The sequence below is a fragment of the Barbatula barbatula genome (genome assembly GCF_947034865.1).
Source record: "Barbatula barbatula genome assembly, chromosome: 17".
Classification (NCBI taxonomy): Eukaryota; Metazoa; Chordata; class Actinopteri; order Cypriniformes; family Nemacheilidae; genus Barbatula; species Barbatula barbatula.
The window spans coordinates 12,478,279-12,501,003 of record NC_136780.1 but is presented as its reverse complement, the minus strand read 5'-3'; the positions used below and the strand labels follow the sequence as shown (position 1 = coordinate 12,501,003).

General features: G+C 40.2%; 3 protein-coding genes across 8 annotated transcripts; all 3 read left to right on the top strand.

Annotated features, from left to right (window-relative positions):
• The first annotated feature begins 3,154 nt into the window (after positions 1-3,154).
• Positions 3,155-9,893, top strand: lemd1 (LEM domain containing 1). 5 transcript variants are annotated; one of them, XM_079479051.1, is made up of 12 exons: positions 3,223-3,316; positions 3,491-3,643; positions 3,744-3,919; positions 6,244-6,349; positions 6,463-6,606; positions 6,786-6,847; positions 7,316-7,378; positions 7,638-7,743; positions 8,065-8,160; positions 8,242-8,328; positions 9,028-9,092; positions 9,166-9,881. In XM_079479051.1, exons 5-12 carry the CDS (start codon positions 6,583-6,585, stop codon positions 9,449-9,451), a joined length of 789 nt encoding a protein of 262 aa, XP_079335177.1. In that variant the 5' UTR covers positions 3,223-3,316; positions 3,491-3,643; positions 3,744-3,919; positions 6,244-6,349; positions 6,463-6,582; the 3' UTR covers positions 9,452-9,881. The 5 variants fall into 5 exon arrangements, with proteins under 5 accessions (XP_079335176.1, XP_079335178.1, XP_079335177.1 ...); XM_079479050.1 differs by lacking the exons at positions 3,491-3,643; positions 3,744-3,919 and having other exon boundaries at positions 3,155-3,316; positions 9,166-9,893; XM_079479053.1 differs by lacking the exons at positions 3,223-3,316; positions 7,316-7,378 and having other exon boundaries at positions 3,338-3,643; positions 9,166-9,880.
• Positions 9,894-10,130: 237 nt separating this feature from the next.
• On the top strand, positions 10,131-14,797 carry LOC306906611 (N-fatty-acyl-amino acid synthase/hydrolase PM20D1.1-like). The gene is made up of 14 exons (XM_079478186.1): positions 10,131-10,373; positions 10,606-10,692; positions 10,823-11,058; positions 11,148-11,234; positions 11,358-11,491; positions 11,580-11,699; positions 12,069-12,144; positions 12,269-12,330; positions 12,404-12,482; positions 12,573-12,644; positions 12,805-12,970; positions 13,149-13,248; positions 13,351-13,497; positions 14,685-14,797. The coding sequence occupies exons 1-13, from the start codon at positions 10,163-10,165 to the stop codon at positions 13,463-13,465; spliced, it is 1,545 nt and encodes a 514-aa protein (XP_079334312.1). The 5' UTR covers positions 10,131-10,162; the 3' UTR covers positions 13,466-13,497; positions 14,685-14,797.
• LOC306906610 (N-fatty-acyl-amino acid synthase/hydrolase PM20D1.2-like) lies at positions 14,152-22,183 on the top strand. 2 transcript variants are annotated; one of them, XM_079478185.1, is made up of 14 exons: positions 14,152-14,170; positions 14,685-14,800; positions 16,123-16,209; positions 16,592-16,827; positions 16,917-17,003; positions 17,127-17,260; positions 17,345-17,464; positions 17,602-17,677; positions 17,789-17,850; positions 18,353-18,431; positions 18,511-18,582; positions 18,874-19,039; positions 19,140-19,239; positions 19,323-22,183. In XM_079478185.1, coding segments are annotated over exons 1-14 (1,467 nt in total). In that variant the 5' UTR covers positions 14,152-14,168; the 3' UTR covers positions 19,453-22,183. The 2 variants fall into 2 exon arrangements, with proteins under 2 accessions (XP_079334311.1, XP_079334310.1); XM_079478184.1 differs by lacking the exon at positions 14,152-14,170 and having other exon boundaries at positions 14,228-14,800.
• The last annotated feature ends 542 nt before the right edge of the window (positions 22,184-22,725 follow it).

Below are 22,725 nucleotides of genomic sequence, written 5' to 3'. Positions count from 1 at the left end.
TGCTGTGATTTGGCAGAGAGTCACAGTTAACAGCCAATCAGAGGTAGACTAAGAGCCTCTAAACAGACTGTTTTACTGTGTCGCACTGGCTTGGAATAATGATCATTAGTGCATCTATGCTAATGATGTTGTTTTTAATGTGGAAAACTGAAACTGATTATTTAACCTTGACTTATTTCAGAGGCAAAACAAAATGTCCCATGTTTTACTCACCCTCAAGGCATCCTGACTAAATATGAATTTCTTCTTGAAGAACAATAATGCATTCGGAGTTATAATACCACGTATCATTTTTCTTCCAAGCGGTAAAATGGAGGCCAATTTTTTGAAGCTCCAAAGAGTGCATCCGTCGATCAAAGAACAGCTCGACTCGACTCTGTGGTCTTAACCAAGGTCTTCTGAAGCTAATCAATGCATTTGTTTCAGAGAAATATCCATATTGAGAGAGCTATTAACATTAATGTCTAGATTCTGTTATCCCTCTGCTGCGCGCAAACCGGAGGCTTGTTTTTCCGGCAAATGACGCAGGTGTGTTGGAATTTCCATGGACGAACGCAGCATGTTTCGTTTTGATCCAATAGGATACCGTTTCCTTTGTGCGGGAGCTTTCAGCAGAGGGAGAGATAGTGAGTGAAAGAGAGGGAGAGAGAGGGGGAGTGTGTGTGAGAGAGAGAGAGAGAGAGAGAGAGTGAGAGAGAGAGAGAGAGAGAGAGAGAGAGAGAGGGAGTGTGTGTGTGTGTGTGTGAGAGAGAGAGACAGAGAGAGAGAGAGAGAATGTACCAGACATCTGTCAAAAATGACAATATTGACACACTGTTACTCAAAGTACACTTCTGTATTCATTATTTTGAACACATAATCATTTGTATGACATGTCGCTTATTGCTCCCTGAACTCTTTGTAAATTGCTTTGGATAAAAGCGTCTGCTAAATGACTAAATGTAAATGTGACGCTATAGCTTGTATTGTAAATGATCAATAGACTACATAAACTTGATGTCTTCAAAGATGTTTGGATCTTTACTGTTTGTGAGAGGCTTAAGCCAATTGGAATTCAAACCTTTAAATCTCTCCAATGTTAGACTATTTAAATACTGAAACATAATTTGCCTACTAGACATATAAATAGTAAGCACTTATGTCAAAATAATGTCAGCATTCACAAAATAACGTACAGTCAAATAGATTATTTTGATATATAGTTTATTAGCTACACTCTCAAAAATCATCAGAGGGTTTTTTTGGTTCCCTCATGTTTTTCTAACAAAACGTTCTCCATTACAAATAACCTTTTGTGATACAACAACATTGTTAAAGGACCATTCATTATATGACATCATGAAGCACCTTTCTTTATTTGATATTATGAATCATCTATGCTAATAAACTTGAAATTTGTTTTTAACTGATTTAGATTTCCAAAATGTAGTTATGTGAATAAATCACAGCATGTACAAACTGATTATAAATAAGCAGTTTTTCTTAAGCATTTTATTAGTGTCTGATGTGCAAGTTTGCTCAGCGCTTTTTGAAAGAATGTTCATTAATCAAATCGAATAAACTCCCTGCGCACCAGATTTGGGCAGTGATGTAATTCTTTTGTAAAAGTCTTTTGTCAAAGCCAGAAAGTCAGCAAGACTTCTGGATTCTAATTGTAATCCCCTCACGCTCACCCAGCCACCGTGGGAATCACAGTGCTGTACTTTTTAATTTCTTGGCAACCCTTCAATGTCTCATCAAAGAAAGTTTGGAATGTTCTTGGAGACTGATTGACGAAAAAACGGTTCTCTCTTTTGGAGTGAGACGAGAAGCTCAGGGATGGATGAGTGCAATAAATAAAGAGCAATTAATACATAAAGAAAGGAAGAAAATTCCAGACTTTTCCCCGAGGAGAAACTTTAAAAAGAACAATGAGATGCAGGCCAGAAAAACGGAATAATAGTCTCCAGTTTGTTTAATTATTCATGAAGATGGTTTTATTCCCTTTAATCTTCAGTGCTGCCTGCAACTTCCCTCAAGTGGTTTATGCTGCATCTGTTAATCTGTGTCGGATAAAACACAGTGAGTCTCATGTTGGTTTTACGTTAACGTTGCAAATCAACACAAGCCAGTGCAGCCCGATTCGATTCAAAACACTACTGTGCTTTATGGCTTTCTATTCCTATGTGATTTTGATACAGTTTATCATGTAGGGTTCAAAGCCATTAGGTACAGAGTGGCTTATCAGCAATGAAACAAACCTGTTTAGACTTGACACTCAACAGCTTCTGACTACATTAGGGCTTATTTGCTGATGCACATTTGTTGTATTTTGGGTAAAACTGTTTGGTTAATGAAGCAAAACAGTGAGTAGACCTGCCTGCCTACATTGCATTTATAAGAAATACGCATCGACATAATAAGGTGTAAACAGATAGCAAGCACTGTTGTTGTTTAACCAACCTTCAGTGTTGAATGTTAAACATGCAATTTGCAACACCAGTCTTCGACATTTATCTGCCACAAAGACTGGCTGCCTGAGGTTTCGGGGTGATGGTATATTCCCATTTATGCACCCGCGCATCATGATTTCCTAAGAGAAAAGATGCATTCGTTTGAGAATGTCAGGAGAGAAGTAAACAAAAAAGACGAGACATGCAGAGGGGGGAGGACACAAGGGTTGTGCATGTGGATGAGTGACTGCATCCTACACTAATCTGTGCAACAGGCAAAGCATTATATTTCCCGAAAAAGGATGCCAGTAAATAAGAGTTCTTCCACTCGGGATGCACCTCAGCAGTGAAGCATCTGTACCTGCACCTGCCGTGACATGAGGGAGAGAGAGCACGCTTGTGATGCACGGCACGTTTCCAGTTGGCAGATCCTTCTGGACTCTTGAAGCGTATTAAAGTGGCTTGTAGTACAGGATAATCCTTTTGCTCAGAGCCCAGTGGAGTAATGTATCGGGCAGATATGAGCCTGGTGAATAACCAAAATGTTCTCAGGCCAGTGTGAAACCTACAGTCTGTAAAGAATAAAATAAGAATAAACGAAAAATAGCTGCAAAACGTTTCCGTATTATATTATATAGACACAAGATGTACACACTGTTCTTGTTTTTTATATGATCTTATTATAATAAATTCTTTAAGATATTCGTCCTCCGGCCTTAATTGATAAATAAAGGCGGGAAAGAACAACGCGTGTGACGTCACTAATTGTCAGCGGAAGACGTCGGCGCGCAGAAACAATCCAGGAAACGTTTCATTCAGTTTCAAGCATTTTGGTGAAACTGTTTTCACGTTGTACTTACTGAATCACACTACTGTTAAATACGGTGAGTCTATAAATCTTAAGTGAAGTCATTTCGTTATATGCTAAATGTCTGTATCTGTATGTAGGCCACGTGCCTGCACGACAACTATGCTGACTTTACTCACGCATTAGTTGAAATTATCTTTACCTTAATAAGCGTGTTGTTATATTCTACACGGTCGTCTGACCTCCCTAGCGAACCCGATGAATGAATCAACAGGCAACAGTCCTCAAGCAGAACTTATAAGGGGGAGCGTTTTGTGTTGAGCCGAGCAGCTGTTGTCGGCGGCACTGCTGTCTAAACCCGGTTAAGAGAGCGTCTGGGAAGCCAAATCCGACGTTTCGTTCGGTGTGTATTGGACATTTCTTTCTCCGACTTGCCTTGGGGCGTTTCGTTTTAACTCCGCACACCTGCTTCTGTTTTTGAACCGACATGCCGGTGTTTGTAGAAGACCCCGCTCAGTTCTCTAAAGAGAGACTGAAGTCGGAGCTCGTAGCGAATAATGTGGAGCTGCCACCGGCGGAGAGTAACAAACGCGTTTATTTGGAGCTCTATCTGAAAAGTGTGAAGACGAACAGCCCAGATTTCTCCAGCGACGAAGAGGACGATAGTCTCAATGGCCACGTGAGTCAAAGATACCGATTGACCACCTGTAGCGGTCACATTATTCCTCATTCCTAAGGTCTCCCTGCATTTCTAGAAACTTGTCATGCTTGTGTGTCCAACAGTTTGACGCAAGGTGGCGTGATGTGAACACGTGTGCCGTGAACATTCATGCCAATATATGTTCTTGGCTTCCATGCGTTTACAAAGCTGTTGAGGGATTTGTTGGTCGTGTGTGCAGGTCTGTGAGTGACCTCTTCCTGTAACCAAAACTCGATTCTGACGGTAGAATACGCGTGCGCGAGTAACTGACCGCTGGCAATGTGCAAGACAACCGCATGTGTGTGGGGGGTGCAGAGGGGCCCTTTAAAGGGGGTCAGAGCCTTCTTGGATTCAGGTGTCAAATTCTCAGTTTATGATTAGAAGTGCTGACGGTGACCAGTGTGGCCGCAGTAGACTGCACGTCTAGGCTTGATTTCCGCTTTTTATACGTCACCAATCTTGTCAAATGTATCAGTCAAATGTTTCGTCAGACACGCACGCGCTTTGACCCCAGAGTCATGCAAAATCTCGCCACAGAATTACAATAAATTATAGCTTAATAATGCATACACCTACCTTAACCCTAAACCCAACCTTACAATAGTAAACATTGTAAGTAACTGTTATAATTGCGACACAAATTGCGGTATAGGGTATGTATTGACGTCACTTTCCCCGTGAACACGCCCCCATTGAGCGCCAGGACACCTGAGTGGTAAAACATGCAGCAAATGGCTGAGGAGAATAGGAGAAAAACTAAAACGCGCTATTATAAGCAGCTGGATTCGACTGCGACTCTTACTAATTCACAATAACCTACAAAGGAATCATGTGTTCCTGGACACTGAAATGTTGCACGGAATTGCGTTTCCTCATATTTTAAGCAGTCCTTTTGCTGAATGTTTTGCCACTCACGGAGGCGTGCTCACGTGGTAAAGTGACGACACGTCCATACCCTCTATTGAAGTGCGCATGCCCAGTGGAGGAAGCTGTCTCCCTTTAAGCCAAATCTCAGTAGCCCGACATCGGTCTCATATATTTGATCGGTCTGGTTAGTGGCTAATACTATAACGATTTGTCTTTTAATTTTTGAATAGCAATTTATATAAATGTTTATTGTATATGCATTGAATTAAGTTAAAACGTATCATTGATTCTTTGCAGAGGTCTACCAGAAGTTCCAAAAAAAATTACAATCATTATTTTTTCATTAAATATTCCAGTGTTTATTGTAAATAGTTTATCAATATGGGTTATTCTCTTTTTAAATATCGTGTGGCCTCATAATCTTGTTAAAATCTGAAAATGCACTTCTGTCTTGTAATTACTAGTATTCATCTATATCGAAACGACTGGATTCAATGATGATATTTCATCTCACTGCCTTGTTGGTATGCCCAAACGTTCTATTTAATGAATTGGGAGTTATCGCATGTTAATGATAAAACAGTAATTTACCAGTCATTGCGTGCCTAATATTTTTATTAGGCTATTTTTATTTATTTTAGATCGTCAATGGCGCTCGTTGTTAACATCTGTTAACTCCTCCCCTTCAACTGTCAGTTTTCTGCCGATTTCATTCAACGGCTGTTTTTATACATTTAATCAAATCGCAGAGAAAATCGAAAGCCATTCCCACTATTTTTCTCATTCAAAATTACATTTCACTCGAAAATGTAGTGCTTCAAAATACAGAAGTAAATACGATCGCAACTTCTGGTTTAGAGGGACTTTAAGCTCGGGCCACATTTGTTTGTTGCTGCTGAAACCGTCAATTACAATGTTTGTTATACATAATAAAGCTCTAGCTTCCGGTTTAACTTTTTAGTATTTATTATTTTATATCAACATTGGAGTTAAAATGTTTTTCTTTTACAGTGTCATGGTGAGAAAAGCTTTGGTTTAGTAATTTCTGCCTCATTCTACCGCAATAAATCAACAAGAACTTCCTGAAGTTGATACAAATAACCCACTTTATACTGTAAACGTTTGACTTATCTTTTCCTTCCGAGTTCTTTTCAGCTTGAGGCTGTATGAGGTTGTAAACTGCTAGAGCATTGATAGACTCTAAAAAAATGAAATGTATGAAGGCAAAAATGTCTGCAGAAGCAGAACAAGAGTCTATTGAGTATTGCGTGAGTTGAGGTTCGCCCTTTGGCGAGCTGGGTTCATCTTGTGTTTATTAGATTATGCTAAAATCTGCTGATTCCACAATCTGCTGTGATAACATGCTATATATAATTCCAGCACCTCCACGTGTATTTGATTAAACAGTGCAGTGTTGTGTGTATTTCTCCATACAGGCAGACAAAGAAGAGGTGTCAGATATGGTAGACATCCACCTGCTGACTGATGACCAACTGAAAGCCAGATTGATCCAGTATGGAGTTAAACCGGGACCCATTGTTGGTCAGTCAATCTAGATGAAGGCCCTTTCCTTTTAAACTGACATTAAACAGAGAGTTAAATAAGCTTACAGCATGTCAGCTTGTAAAGTTTCTACCTGTCTTTGCCGTGAACAGCTTCCACTAGAGCTTTATATGAGAAGAAGCTGCACAGGCTGATGGAACGTCCAGCACAGACATCACAGCACAAGGTTAATGGCACAGTAGAGACGGGACAGTACTCTGACAGTGAGGAAGATGCTGAGGAAGATAAGGAGTCTGGTAAGGACCGTGTTTCAGATGATTTTAAATCTTTTTGTCATAGTTTATGTACAAGCATCAACAAAATGTATGTTTTAAGTTAATTTCTAAGAAGAAATGTTTTTAGATTTCTGTAATGGGGGTTTTAGGTTGTGTGTCTTCCTGATAATGGGCTTTTAATTGTTTTTGTCTTTAAATAGAGTCAGAGCAGTTCTGTTCGGAAACCGTGGCCCAGAGAGAGAGCATCAAAACAGCAAGCAGAGTGAGTGACACAATATAACTTCTATTAAAAGTGTGTGTTGACAAAATTAATTTCATTCATGTACAATGTTCAAGTAGGCAATTTTAAACATCTTTTGCCCAGTTTCACAGAGGAGGATTAAGGCTAGTTAAGACTAAAATGAATGTTTATAAAAAAAATATCTTGCCCTGACATATCTTAAAATAGACATATAGACGTGCCATTGTTTTGTCTCAAGATGCACACCAGTAATTTTTTCTTCTAATCAAGTGACTTGAATATTTATCCAAGACATAGTCCAGGGTTAATCTAAGCCTTTTCAAACTAGGCCTTTGTGTAACATTTTAAATCATGGTGTTTTTTTTAAAAAGGCCTTTATCATAACTAATTCTGTGATGGAATTGACCATCTCCTGTTTTTCATTATTGTGAACAATTGTACCACAATGTGGTCAAAGATGGTATGGCATTCGTGTGTGTATATCCTCAGATTGGGACGTCCTGTCAGAGCAGAGGTTTTTACCCACAGTGCTTTTTACCCTCAACTGGATGGGTAAATGTACATTGTGAAGGGGTCTCTCTTAATCCTTTTCATCAAGGACCAAGCCTAGAACTTGTTTCTCGCACGGGTTGTTCTCATTTTTGTCACACTGTGTTGTCTTCATTCCAGTTTTTGTTTTAGTCAGTCCTTTTTCTCACCTTTTGTTGTTTAATTGACTTTCATTGCACTGAGGGATTATGTGGAATTATACTATATTGCTATAACTGATCTGTTCTTGGTTACTTGTCGTTTGGCTCTTTGTAACTTGCAGGGAAAGAGTCGGCACAAGTCATCAGACACCAGCAAAAATGGGTTTTTGGGTCAAACTGGGTCCCCGTGCAGATCCTTCAGCATCACACAGATGGTGGAAGAGGGGAGTGTGTGTTCATAGCTGTAGTGTGGGACCAAATTTGAGCCAGGAAACATTTCTTGGGGGCATTTGGGGATGCCCTTAGATGGAAAATATAGTAATGAATAAATCAAATTCTTGGAAAACGTTTTGTTTTAGGGCATGGGTAGGTTATAGCAATTGTAATTTGCTTTATTTATAACCTGTGCTATATTCCTTCAATATGTCAAAATGTAATTATATGCCCATGTGTTTTTTTAATAGTTTTTTATTCCAGATTTATTTTGGTTAACATTAGTTGGTAGTCATTAGAGGTTTATATTGTGGGGTTGTACTTATTCCTCTGCAGATTGAGACCCGATTCAGCCCTCAATCAAAACACACAGAGATTGAAAGAAGGTCCAGTTATAATAATGAACATTCGATAAAAAACAGGACTCTGCAGGTTTGCGGTCACACACAGACATGCAGAATATGTTTTTATTCTAATGTTTGATAGATCTCACAAAACCACTTTTCCCCTCAGGATTTCACAAGGCTGAATAAAGACACAATGACTGGCAGATCTCTGTGTTTAATGTCTCCATCATCGCATCAGAAACAAACTGTCACAGTAACTGCTTTATTCTCTCCTCTCAAACTTTCTCTCTCCGTGTCCGTCTCTTCATTTGTCTGCACCGTTTCGGTGGATGTTTAATTCAGTAGACATGCCGCATTGCCAGAAGTCTAATGGGCTTCCACACTGTCTCACTCCTGTGGGAAATCCCTTAGAATTTGCTTCCTTTCTGTATTGCACCGACTTTCCACATCTGAAAGCTTTAACTCGTGTGAAATGTACAAAGAAAGAACCCAAGCCGTGGCCTCTTTAATTTTCAGAGACTGTTTTTATTATGTTCTTTTTCTTTCTCCTGGTTCAAAGGCTGGCTGTTCAAAGGCACGATGAGTAGCCATGCTAGATCTGTCAAAAGAAAGAACTCATGAGTCATATCAAAAGGCTTTAGATGGTTATGCTGTGGACCTCCAGTTCACGTGATGCTAAAATCCTTGTATGCTTGAGCTGGGGCTGCTATGGACACAGTTTTTCTTAAAAAAACATTAAAAAAGACTTCACGTTCTTTGTGCATTTTGTTATGCACGAGATTTAAGCTTTCATAGCAAGTTGGTGTTTAAATCTTGCATATGTTCTTGAGTCTGGCCTGTTTGTCTTTTGTTTTTGGGACATCTGGTTTACTCCTTATCTCTCTTGCGTCATGACTTGTGCACTTTTAAATGAACCTGTTTTGCTGATTCCCACTGTGTTTTTGGCTTTCAGGAACCGGTGAGTGATGTTCTTACAGAGATGTTCCCTGACTGTGCTAAAACTCCCACGGGAATCTAGTGAGTACCACCTGCAAAACTCCAGCAACTTCAACCAAAGTTTGTTGTAACGGTTGTTTTTTTCCGTCTGCAGCGCTACTAAAAGACGACCTATAAAAGGAGCTGCAGGCCGTCCGGTGGAATATAAATACCCAGAAATGCCTCTATCGAGTCCCATTACATTGGCGAGACAGGAGATCCAGCAGCGCCTGGTGCCTTTGTGGGTTCAGATCGTTGTTTTTCTCCTGGTGGCCTGTCTGCTTTATCTCATCTACTCATCAATGGAAGAGCCACTGTCCAATCCTTTCAGTGCTCTGCTAGATGGTCTACAAGAAGTACCTGGTCTGATATCCAGCACGCAGGACACACCCGCAGTTTAAGTTAAACCCATGCAGTGGATGTTTATGCCTCAGGAAGTTATGCAAACATCAACTTCTAATCTCCTCTCTCTCCGTTGAACAAACTACGTGGACTTTGGACTGAATAAAAGGAAATGTTCTACATCTTAACGTTACTCCGGTTGCAATAGTTTTTCTGTTATCACATACCTGCCTTAAAAAACAGCATGGGATTTTAAGATGTTACTGATGGTGTGGGTAGTTGTGGTGCTGTTCGTTGAGTGTATGTTGCTCTTCATCTTTTACGATTTATTTTATGCAAGTTGTTTTCCTCTTGAAGTCGTGTGGGTTGTTTGTACTGTTCTTAAATCACAATGATACAGAAGAACCTGAATTCATGAGGGAACAATGACATTTGGTGTCTTATCTATATATTTTATGTGTTGCTAAATAAATTTCTTCTAAGATTGTTTTCTGTCTGCTCATTTATAATACTTTTTATTTGCATATCATGGGACAAGTTTACAAGCATATGCAGCATATTTTAGTTTTAGTATATATTTAGTTTGAGTATTTGAGACATGGGTTGTTGACTGCATGTATCAAAGTATTTGCTGCTTGTGTTTATTATCCAGTCTTTATTATGCCAGCAAAGGCTGCTTATGATGCATTACTAGTCGGGCAATAAAAATGTGAACCCTGATCGTGCAAGATTACTGTGACAAACTACCATTCTACCTGAAACACTGCAAGATGAAGCTCAGAATCACCAAGAAATTTTTCAAGATTTTTGCTATACTGCTGACGATTCTTTTTCTACCAGTTTTAGTCCTGTTTCTTGTTGTGATCGGCAGGACATTTACATTTAATCTGAATACAGAGCTTGAACAATGGGAGAACACAACAACCTTTAATCCCCATTTAAGTCAGGAACAGAAAGAGAGACTGCTGGCAAATTTTAAAGGTAAAACGTATGAAATACTATCTATTTTTGTCACAGGCTTAGTTGCTTATAGGCTCAAAAAAATTATTTGGTTATGTGAATCTTATTTGGTACACAGTACATACAGTTCACATACATTACTGACAAACACCTACTGTAACCGTGACCAAACTGGAACCAAGGTAGTATAAATGTTTAATTTCAGAATGACATGCATTTAACATGATCTCATTTTATGTTTATTCTTATATAGAGGCAATTCAGCTTCCCACCGTGTCATTTTCACCAACACAGCAGAACTTAAGCGCTCTGTATGAATTTGACCTGCTACTGAGAAGAGGTTAGCACAGTATCCAGCACAGACCGGATGGTGTCCAAATAAAATGAGCATTTGTTGCCAATCAATTGGTTTATTTTGCATGGTTTACGTTCAATTTAGATTGAAATATTGTGTCTTTATCCTCTTACAGTCTTTCCAAAGGTCTTCTCATCAAACCTGGTCCAACATGAGACGATCTCAAACTACACCCACCTGTTCTCAGTGTCTGGCAGTGAACCTGATCTGGAGCCGTACATGCTGCTGGCACACATGGATGTAGTACCGGCTGATGAGGCGGACGGGTGGGAAGCTCCTCCATTCTCTGCTCTAGTGCTCAATGGGTTCATTTATGGACGAGGGACCATCGACAATAAACAGTCTGTGATGGTACTGTCCGATGAATCCGCAGTGATAAATAACAGTGCGTGCGTTCAGTTAAACCTGTAAACTCACTGTAATGATGTTTGCTCTTGCAGGGAATCCTTCAGGCGTTGGAATATCTCCTGGAGCGAGGTTATACCCCTCGACGAAGCTTCTACATTGGTTTGGGTCACGATGAGGAGGTCAGTCTCAAGATCATAACCAGTGGGTCATAACCAGTCTGTGCTATTTATAATAAACCTGATTACTAGGTGAATTATTATTATTATTATTAACAGTCATTTCACTTTATTTTATGTTGTCAGGTGAACGGGTTGCAGGGTGCAGTGAATATTGTGAAGCTTCTCAAGAGTCGTGGGGTGAAGCTTCTGTATGTTTTAGATGAAGGCCTTACTATTATGGATGGAATGATCAACGGCCTGGATGGACCTGCTGCACTGTGAGATGTAATTTTAAAAGCAACTGTTTTAATATAATGGTTTTGCATGGAATTAGTGTGTAATTTATGTCTGGTTTGTGTTTTGTAGAATAGGTGTGAGTGAGAAAGGCCAGGCCACTGTAAAGCTGAGCGTTAATGCTGCTCCAGGACATTCATCAATGCCTCCCAGAGAGACCAGTATTGGCATCTTGGCCTCAGCGGTCAGAAGGCAAGAAATGATCATATTAAAGTTTAATTAAAGCTAGTCATTTTAATATTAAAACGAGCAAAGTTAATGTTGTGAACATCTGCAATGGTGCCGCTGTTATAAAGAATACATTATTTATATATGAAGCACAAAGGAATGAAAGAAAAACTTTTTTTAGTGTCTAAAGTATTTTTATAGTGTCTTTGTAAAACCTATTAATGTTTTATATGGCATCCAAAGAAACGGGTTGCCAGATGCTGATAAACAGTGTTGCGACGGTGTCATTCTGTCACATTTCCCTCAAACTATTCAAAAAGTGGACACAAGAATGTGTTGTGTGTTCAGGTCGCGTGTTATTTTTACCTAATTTAGTTATTTCTGTTATAATAGACTGGAGCAGAAACGGATGCCCAATCTGTTCGGTCAAGGTCCTGAACGTGCCACGTTTGAACACTTGGCACATAAGGTAAAAACACAACCGAAAAGATCATTTAAAAAGTTTATACAAAATATATATTTTGCAAAACATTGCTATAAATACTCAATGACCATGCAAGTTAACAATAATGACGTTTCTTTCGTTTTTTAAGTTTGGCTTACCGCACAGAATGGTCATGTCTAATCTCTGGCTCTTTACTTCACTCCTCAGCGGGTAAACCCCATTTTCTTTTTAAGAATACACTACCGTATATGAGAAAATGCTTTGACATATGATACATTCGCAGCATGTTGGAAGGACAGCCAGACACAAATGCCTTTGTGAGGACAACGACTGCTGTCACAATGTTTAACTCTGGTGTAAAGGTGAGCTGTCAATCACGCATTATTTTTTGCGCACAACACATAAAACCACATAAAACCACTTTAAGCCAGATGTTCCTCTCTCACTGACAGATTAATGTATTGCCACCGTACGCAGAAGCCTTTGTCAATTTCCGTATCCACTCATCTCAGACGGTGCAAGAGGTGAATTGTATTTAAAATTAATAAATCAAATATATGAAAAATAAGTATATCACTGTCTGTTATTCAAATAAAGCCAATGATTGGAAACAAACATAATTTGTGCAGTATTATAAATTTAGAAATATTCAGATTCGAAGACGTTTCTGCCTTGGCCATTCAGGTTTTAAAGCTGGTCGAGTCCACCATTTCTGACAAACGTGTGGCGGTAGAGCTCATGAAAGGGTTTGATCCACTGCCTGTCAGCTCCTACGATGAGCACACATTTGGGTACCAGATCATAAAGAAAACAGCAAAGGAAATTTTTCCTCAGGTCACTGTAACCCCTGGTAAGACAATTAGTATTGTGCAATAAATTTGTGCAATAAATGTGCGCAATAAGTGTTACTTGCTCTCTCTACCAACTCCTCAAGAGGCTGAAGTGCCCCTAACACACATCATTGACTCATGAAGAGTCTCTGCTGAAAGAACATGTCAGCAGTGGTTCTCTATGATGTTTTCTCATAGGTATCTGCATTGGCAACACTGATAGCCGTCACTACACAGACCTGTCTCTGAACATTTATCGCTTTGCACCGTCGTGGTACAAACCGGGTGATTCTGCAAGGTAGGACACATGGGAATGTGACTCTTGGTGGAGAAGCATATTGATTTGCATAAAATAACAAAGCATAACAGGGTTCATTAAAGTGTAAACTCATCCCTTTAGATTCCATGGTGTGAATGAGAGAATCAGCATTCAGAACTATGAGGAGATTGTGCTGTTCTACTTTCAACTCATCCAGAATGGAGACATAAGGACTTTGCCGTTACCTCACTCCTGATATAAATGCATCTTGAATGGGTGGATCTTTAAGTATATACTTTACTTTTATTTCTATTCTTATTCTTATCATTCGTCATCAATGTATTTTGTTTAATTGCACGTATGCTTAAACTCAACAAGTCATGCTCAGGCTTACTAATGCTGTTGGAATTGTAAAACAAAGAACCTTTTGTCATTAAATAAAATGTATTTCTCATCCATTTCTTCTAAATTTGGGTCTATGTTCAGTATCGGGTATATTAGACTAAGATGCGTTCCTCGACAATCTCTTTGTGAAATCCTTTCATAGCATGTGGTGTCAAAGAGAGCAAACTCAAAGGTTGGACAATCAATGTTATGTTAGACAGAAGTGTCTTATTATGATCCTAAAATCAGAATGCTTCGGTTAAAGGTTTACAATGTGGCTCAATAAAGGTTTATTGTCCTCTCAATATCACTTACAGCACAAGGCTGAAGTTAAAGAAAAGCCTGGATTGGTTGTTTGCAACTTGAGACTGTTTTGCACTGAAGTGATCTGTATTCAAATAGAAAATGACAGTACTGAATAGCATGTGTCCATAATTTGCTTAGAATGGTGGATTCTCATCATATTAAAAGTAAGCATGAATCACATATATCACATCTGACTTTTCTACAGAGTCTTCGGGGTCCCATTGTTTGAATAAGGGACAGTTATCTGAAGAACAGTATAAGACTTACAAATGTATGTGACTATGTGATATATTTTTTGTATTGTTTACGTTGATCTTCTACTTTGATAGCTTCGCTTTTTACTTTTATAGTCAATGAATCACTAATATAAGATTGTATCCAGATTTTTATGGAGCTGTCTGGTTGCAGATAAAGGCTGTTTATGGTTAAACCAGGTCATAACTTTTCTTTTAGCCTTTTTTCTGCGTATCACCTGTTTAGTCGTGGGGGTTGTGACTTGCCATGTTGTAAAATTGCCTTTATTGAAGTGCGCAATAAAGTCAAACTATAGGGGCGGGGCGTTGTTGCAGGACGGCTTCAAGCCAGCAGAGGGCAATCATGTTGCATCATCATCAAAAGTGCATTAAATAAACACGAGCCTTGTTATGAAATGACACTACGGCGATTTGCACTTCCTGAAACATGACGGCCCGTAACACTCAGTGGAAATCATTCAAGGTTTTTAAAGTGCTACTGCTGAGTCTTACTTTATCACTCACGGTTGTGTTTCTTGTTGCTACCGTAAGGGCGCTCACGTTTGATGTCAACGCGGGGCTTCAGCTGGGCAAATGGGAAAATACGATCGGCATTTCTCCCCAAATAACTCCTCAACAAAGAAAGGATCTGCTGGCAAATTTCAAAGGTAAGAAACACGTGGAAAAACACGCTCCGTCTATGAATTCATCACGTGAAATGGTTTAGCACTGACGGATAAAGGACACGTGGTTAACGTGTTGTTTGAGTCTGAACACATTACTAATACTTCCATCCATCCATCCATTTTCTTCCGCTTATCCGGGACCGGGTCGCGGGGGCAGCAGTCTAAGCAGAGATGCCCAGACATCCCTCACCCTAGACACTTCCTCCAGCTCTTCCGGGGGGACACCGAGGCGTTCCCAGGCCAGCCGGGAGACATAGTCCCACCAGCGTGTCCTAGGTCTTCCCCGGGGTCTCCTCCCGGTCGGACGGGCCCGGAACACCTTCCGAGGAAGGCGTCCAGTAGGCATCCGTAACAGATGCCCAAGCCACCTCAGCTGACCCCTCTCGATGTGGAGGAGCAGCGGCTCTACTCCGAGCTCCTCGCGGGTGACCGAGCTTCTCACCCTATCTCTAAGGGATCGCCCAGCCACCCTGCGGAGGAAGCTCATTTCAGCCGCCTGTATCCGGGATCTTGTCCTTTCGGTCATGACCCAAAGCTCATGACCATAGGTGAGAGTAGGAACGTAGATTGACCGGTAAATTGAGAGCTTCGCCTTGCGGCTCAGCTCTTTCTTCACCACGACGGACCGGTACATCGACCGCATTACTGCAGAAGCTGCACCGATCCGTCTGTCAATCTCCCGTTCCCTCCTCCCCTCACTCGTGAACAAGACCCCGAGATACTTAAACTCCTCCACTTGAGGAAGGAACTCTCCACCAACCTGAAGTGGGCAAGCCACCCTTTTCCGACTGAGGACCATGGCCTCGGATTTGGAGGTACTGATTTTCATTCCAGCCGCTTCACACTCTGCTGTAAACCGTCCCAGTGCATGCTGAAGGTCCTGGTTTGAAGGGGCCAACACGACGACATCATCCGCAAATAGCAGAGACGAGATCGTGTGGTCCCCAAACCTGACACCCTCCGGCCCTTGGCTGCGCCTAGAAATTCTGTCCATAAAAATTACGAACAGAACCGGTGACAAAGGGCAGCCCTGCCGGAGTCCGACATGCACTGGGAACAGGTCCGACTTACTGCCGGCAATGCGAACCAAGCTCCTGCTTCGGTCGTACAGGGACCTGACAGCCCTTAGCAAAGGACCACAGACCCCATACTCCCGAAGCACCCTCCACAGGGTGCCGCGAGGGACACAGTCGAATGCTTTCTCCAAATCCACAAAACACATGTGGATTGGTTGAGCAAACTCCCATGCACCCTCCAGCATTACTAATACTTAATATATTTTATTGCATTCTTTTCATTTATAGCGTCTATTCAGATTCCCACTGTGTCCATTACGGAAACGGATTTGAACAAAGACGCACTGCGGGAGTTTGCTGTGCTGCTTAGGAAAGGTAAGAGATGCTAACCATGGACACTTGTTGCAAGATTGAGATTTGACCTTTTGACCTTCCAAAGGCCAGTGAAGTGAGATAATGCTTAGTCCATGAAAAACACTGTATTTGTATTATTGCATTACGTCATGCATTAGGTTTTCTCTTGTGTTTGCAACTGGTGACATTTAAAGTTACTGCGTAGTTTAGTCAATGTGTTATGACCAAGTATGTTATATATTGAACAGGATTTCAACCCCGAGTTTAAATAATTGATTTACACTCTCTCCAAAATGCAAAAGATACTTTGCAGCTATGTGTGCGAATGCGCTTGTGTTTTGATATCAAAACAGGAAGAACATTTTCACTTAACGTTGTTCTTGAAGACTTCTCTCTTTGGTAGTCTTCCCAAAGGTCTTCTCATCCAGTCTGGTGAAACATGAGGTTGTGGGAAACTACAGTCACCTGTTCTCAGTGTCTGGCAGTGAACCTGATCTGGAGCCGTACATGCTGCTGGCACACATGGATGTAGTACCGGCTGATGAGGCGGACGGGTGGGAAGCTCCTCCATTCTCTGCTCTGGAGCTCAATGGGTTCATTTATGGACGAGGGACCATCGACAATAAACAGTCTGTGATGGTACTGTCCGATGAATCCGCAGTGATAAATAACAGTGCGTGCGTTCAGTTAAACCTGTAAACTCACTGTAATGATGTTTGCTCTTGCAGGGAATCCTTCAGGCGTTGGAATATCTCCTGGAGCGAGGTTACACCCCTCGACGAAGCTTCTACATTGGTTTGGGTCATGATGAGGAGGTCAGTCTCAAGATCATAACCAGTGGGTCATAACCAGTCTGTGCTATTTATAATAAACCTGATTACTAGGCGAATTATTATTATTATTATTAACAGTCATTTCACTTTATTTTATGTTGTCAGGTGAACGGGTTGCAGGGTGCAGTGAATATTGTGAAGCTTCTGAAGAGTCGTGGGGTGAAGCTTCTGTATGTTTTAGATGAAGGCCTAGCAGTGCTGGATGGTATCATTAACGGTCTCGATGGGCCTGCTGCTCTGTGAGACTATTTTGTAAAAAAAAACTTCCAAAATATCTATGTCATTATTTAATGTATAATTTATACATGGTTTGTGTTTTGTAGAATAGGTGTGAGTGAGAAGGGCCATGCCACAGTAAAGCTGAGCGTTAATGCTGCTCCAGGACATTCATCAATGCCTCCCAGAGAGACCAGTATTGGCATCTTGGCCTCAGCGGTGAAAAGGTATAAGACAATCCTTTTGCCATAACCATAACTGATCGAATGTAATGTATAGAGATGTATGTTCTGCTGCTGAACAACAAAAAGCAAGCATTGATAAAAATTACTAAAGATTTTGTTCTCCATAATGACCTTGCCAGGTTAGAGGATAATCCGATGCCGAGACTCTTTGGCTATGGCCCTGAACGTGGAACGTTTGAACACTTGGCACATAAGGTAGTATTTAAGAGGCTAAACCACCTGAAATACATTTGACAGAATATTTTATGACGAGTAAAGGATATTTTTATGCATGTGATGTGTTAATGCACATCTCTTTCTTTCCAGTTCGGCCTGCCTCTCAGATTTGTCATGTCTAATCTGTGGCTCTTCTCTCCACTGATAAGCAGGTACTTCACATTGATACTATACAAACTCGGACGCCAAGCCGGGACTGCAGTTAACTTCCAGTCTGTGTTTGGCTAGTGTAGTAATATAACTATTTATATTTAATTGAATTTAGGGAATATTAATTTCTAGTATTATTTTATTGTATAATAGTTAAACGGTTTGTTGAATTTTGTTTTATGTTCATTTTATTAAATAAACAATTTGTTGAATGGGTCCTGTAGTTTTGACGCATTTAACGAAACTGTATGGCACACTGACATTTAGTGGTTGAGCTTGGTATCGCAGTCTAAATTCAAAATATTTGAGAGGCAAGTTTGCCAAGTAACGATTCTTCCCGGTTTCTTTAGATTGTTATCGGAAATAATCTATAGGCACTCTATTGTTTTGAATGTGTACCGGAAGTTTAGTGCAGCCCACGAACACACGCTTGTGCATTAAATGCATTTGTTTGTTGTCACTTTGAAACCATCTGTAACATATTAATTTCTCTTGCACCTGTAGAGTGATGGAGCAAAAACCTGATATGAATGCCTTTGTGAGGACAACAACAGCTGTTACTATGTTTAACGCTGGTGTAAAGGTGAGCCTTGTCTAATTTTACACATTGTTTTGTTGTAACATCTGTCTGATTATTTCTCTCTGTGGCTGCTCTCTCACAGGTTAATGTCCTCCCGCCGTACGCAGAGGCCATTGTCAATCTGCGTATCCACTCTGCTCAAACATTGCAAGAGGTGAGAGTTCATTCTGTAGCCGCAAAACAGCCAAAAGTGTTGACGCATTTACCAGAAAGTTCAGGCTTTAGTTCTAGTTTATTGATTAGCTTTTGCTCTTTATACTTAGGTAAAAGATTGAGTGACCTAAAACAAGCACAAGCTGTTGATACTGGTTAAGACTGACTGGTATGAAGTTATATAACATGTTATTTTTGTGGTTGACATCAAATGGCAGATTTATTCTGTAAATGACAAAGAAAAAGATGTAGACCGATGAAATGGACCCACAACAGAATGTTCTTTTTTTAGGTTCTGGATTTGATCAAGTCAATTGTATCAGATGAGCGTGTAAAACTAGAGTTGGTCAAGGGGTTCGACCCATTGCCCATCAGCTCCTATGATGAGCAGTCGTTTGGGTATCAGATCATTAAGAAAACAGTGCAAGGCATATTTCCTCAGGTCAGCGTGGCCCCTGGTAAGTCCGTCACTGTCTATCTAAGTGCCTCTGACATGCATCATTGACTCGGATAGAGGAAGCATTCACTTTTTTTTTATTTAATGACTTCATCCCCCAGGTATCTGTGTTGGCAATACTGACAGTCGTCACTACAAGGATATCACTAGAGACATTTATCGTTTCGCACCATCATGGTTCAAACCAGGTGATCCACAGAGGTATGACACATTAATAGATATGGATGTATGTGGTAAATAAAGATGTTTTATCATTCATGTTAACATTCCCGTTTCTTGAATAGATTTCACGGCGTGAACGAGAGAATCTCCACTAAGAACTACGAAGAGCTTGTGGTGTTTTACTTCCAGCTCATGCAGAATAACGACGTCAGAAAGTTGCCTTCACCTCACAGCAGTCAGCATGAGCTGTAAATGTGCTGGAGTGTAATGTATACAGACTTCTGGCTAAAATAGACGTGAAGGCTCAGGAAGATTTGTTTCAATTACTGTGAATTTTAATTCTAAAAAGTCACTTTTAGCACCACTTAAATATAAAAGCTTAATTTTGGATAATTAATATACCTTTAGGCATTAAAAGTGTTAACATTTCAATCATAAAGGTTCTGTCTTTAATGCCTAAACAATATTGATTTAAAATCCTATTCGACAAAACAAAGGCAGTGACGTTTCATTCATCAACCGGTTTGGATGTGTATATTAATGTTGCGTACGAATACACCTACTTACCTACTAGGTAGTGCATGGGAGAAAACAGTACTTGAACAGAGTAGGATGTCTGAATCGTCAGTATTCATAAAAGATGGCTTACTGGTTATGCCCAGATTCTGAAGCACTCACAATGGATACTTGAGATGCTTCTATATCCCAGGAGCCCACGGGACAGAATACCTAGCACACAGGGGCGCAGATGGGATTTTTTTTTTCACTGGGGGGCCATACTGTCAGCAAATGATTACAACTAAATAAGTTATATTGCGTAATTTGGGTTTTAACTAGTGCTCAAGTAGTTACTTTGTGTAATTTGGACTAATGGTTTGCCAATCAAACTAATGGTTTACCAAAGTATGCCAATGATCCACCAAAACAAAAAAATATTTAAACATAAATCAGTAAATTTGCTTCAGTCAACTAATACATGGTAATGTTATGCCAGGACCCTAATTTAGTCTTGCAAGTGAAGATAAAACATTATTTGTATAATACATTGTTTGATTTATGCAACCATTCTTTTTGTGTTAATTCCCTGGGGGTGTCACATCATAATTTTGCCAATGAAGTTCCACTAAATCACATTGTGTGACAAAAACAGACAACAATCTTGCAACCAGGTTCATGTTAATTTCAGTTTAAAGAGTCTAGAATAATGTAGCATAATATCAGTATAAGAAAATAGTACAACAATATGTAAAGTGTGAAATTCCAAATTGTAGAACGTATTTTAACATGGAAACTAATATCATTCTTAGTCCAGGAGGTTCTACACTGCAGCTGAACATGTCATACATTTCTTCTAAACAGGTATGTTATAGTACATTAGATGACAGGTTCACTGTGCATTCTTATTTATGGATTATGTCATGGAGAGTACCGATGTTAAGAAGTTGATGCAGGCCCGGATTTAGAATTCACAGGCCCCTAGGCACAAGTGTATTATGTACCCCCATACACAGGTGTGCACAATAAAGTTTTAAATGAGCCTATAGGGTGCTACGTGTAGGAAACAACTCCATCGTATACAGGATTACATTGACAAGTTACAATGATCACAACCTGAAGGACAATATCAACATCTGTGCACATCCTCCATCATACAGGATTGACACCACACGATTGAAACAATGCTTTTACTGGTCCAGCAGCAACAATATTGAGACATTGTCCTGCACACTAACTCACTGGCATATGCAATTCACTCCAAGTGATCTCCTGGTGTGAAGTTAGAGGGCAGCCGATACTTTTCTGTGCTGTACCGATGACCCTCTGTAGAGCTTTTTGTCTGCTGCTGAACAGCCTGCATACCACACTGTGAGGCAGTATATTAAAATGCTCTTTACTGCAGAGCGGTAGAAAGTTACCAGAAGTTTTCTTGGAAGGTTGTTCGTTTTCAAGATGAATGAAAAATGCAAGCTCTGTTGAGCCTTTTTGACCATAGCTGTGGATTCCCAAGAATTTAAAGCTTTTTCCACACAATCTCCATTTATGAGAATGGATTTCCTCGAGTCTGGACTCTAGACGTTTTCCTGTAGTCTCGGACTTGTCTTAGGCTCATTGGTATCTGCACTCGAGTCTGATGATCTTTCTCTTTCCAAAATAAAACCATTGATCAAGCATATATGTTTGCTTTAGTTGGACTCTTTCATTAAGTTAATTCTCTTTCCACTTGGAGTAGATTACTTTTTGTGATGGGTGTCAAGCTGTAAAAATAATACGAAATTACTTAATAGTGTGAACCAGAACACTTAAATAAGTTGTTAAAGTGTTTTGTATTTCAGCACACTGTTATAACACCTTGAGAATCACATGTGAATTCACACAGGAGAGAAAATGTTAATGTGTTATTAGTGTGATAAGTGTTTTTCCCGTACCTATGCCCTTAAGATTCATTTAAAAAACTTGCACTGGAGAGAAACCTTGTGCGTGTTACGAGTGTGGAAAGAGTTTATTTGATTCCAGTGCATTTAAAAAACATTCAAGACTTAACACTCGACAGAAACCGTTTGCATGTCAGCAGTGTAAAATAATTTTACATGTTCAAGGACCCTTAAGAGACACACAAGCACTCACTGGACCGAAACCATTCACGTGTCATCCGTGTGAAAGGGGTTCTTTAAATACATGTGCCATTAAAGTCAGCATGACACGGAAGTTGCGATCGAGTTCTATTACGTATCGTGATGTATACCCGAGTTAAACGACTTATGAAACAAGATAAGTGCAGGGCGGGGATTTATGCTGCCCTTCCTCTTTTAATTGGTTTGTTGTAAATTGGACATTTTTGGTGCTTACATAATGCGGCGAAAGTTGTTTTTGAGAGGGGGAGGGAAGCTTAATGTTTTGGATTAAAGATTACAAGTGCAAACGAATGAAAGGGGTAGAGTACTGGCAGTTGGGGAAAACAGATCCTGCCTCCAAATAACCCCCAGCCAGGGCTGGAGTGGGATAAAAAAAAGGCCCTGGCATTTTTGCTCAGACCAGCCCACCACAATCGGTCGGACACAACCAACCAGTACACCATCCTTGCGGTCCCTGTAGATATGCATATCTACTTTTCCATTCCCAAAAACCCCTACAAAGCTGAGAACTTAGTGCCATGGACCAGTGTACTCACTCTCTCTTGACTGACTCCGTGGTGACCAAAGGTGGCAGTGGAGTAGGGCCTACACAAAGTGAGGGCAGCCTGAGAGAGAGAGAGAGAGAGACAAGAATGATAACTGAATGAGAAAAATGATCTCCATACAAGTATCACAATGTAGAGAGATGGTTGCACATATTTTATACACAAATGTGAGGGCATCGAGAGAGAGAGAGAGAGAGAGAGGGAGAATAACGGGTCACATTTTCAGTCTACAATATTATGAATATTTTTATAATAATTTCAATAATCTCAACTCACCTTACAATAACAGCAGTTTCCTCAGTAGTGTTGCAGGTCCCGATTTCAGAGACCCAGCAGCCAGATTACTG

Excerpts from the sequence above, each read along its gene's own strand:
- lemd1 (XM_079479049.1), top strand. The coding sequence starts at position 3,728 with ATGCCGGTGTTTGTAGAAGACCCCGCTCAGTTCTCTAAAGAGAGACTG. Across the intron at positions 6,607-6,785 it reads TGAGGAAGATAAGGAGTCTG|AGTCAGAGCAGTTCTGTTCG; the intron begins GTAAGGACCGTG and ends GTCTTTAAATAG. Across the intron at positions 6,848-9,027 it reads GCATCAAAACAGCAAGCAGA|GAACCGGTGAGTGATGTTCT; the intron begins GTGAGTGACACA and ends TTTGGCTTTCAG.
- LOC306906611 (XM_079478186.1), top strand. The coding sequence starts at position 10,163 with ATGAAGCTCAGAATCACCAAGAAATTTTTCAAGATTTTTGCTATACTG. Across the intron at positions 12,971-13,148 it reads TCAGGTCACTGTAACCCCTG|GTATCTGCATTGGCAACACT; the intron begins GTAAGACAATTA and ends GTTTTCTCATAG. Across the intron at positions 13,249-13,350 it reads AAACCGGGTGATTCTGCAAG|ATTCCATGGTGTGAATGAGA; the intron begins GTAGGACACATG and ends TCATCCCTTTAG.
- LOC306906610 (XM_079478184.1), top strand. The coding sequence starts at position 14,581 with ATGACGGCCCGTAACACTCAGTGGAAATCATTCAAGGTTTTTAAAGTG. Across the intron at positions 17,261-17,344 it reads CTCGATGGGCCTGCTGCTCT|AATAGGTGTGAGTGAGAAGG; the intron begins GTGAGACTATTT and ends TGTGTTTTGTAG. Across the intron at positions 19,240-19,322 it reads AAACCAGGTGATCCACAGAG|ATTTCACGGCGTGAACGAGA; the intron begins GTATGACACATT and ends TTTCTTGAATAG.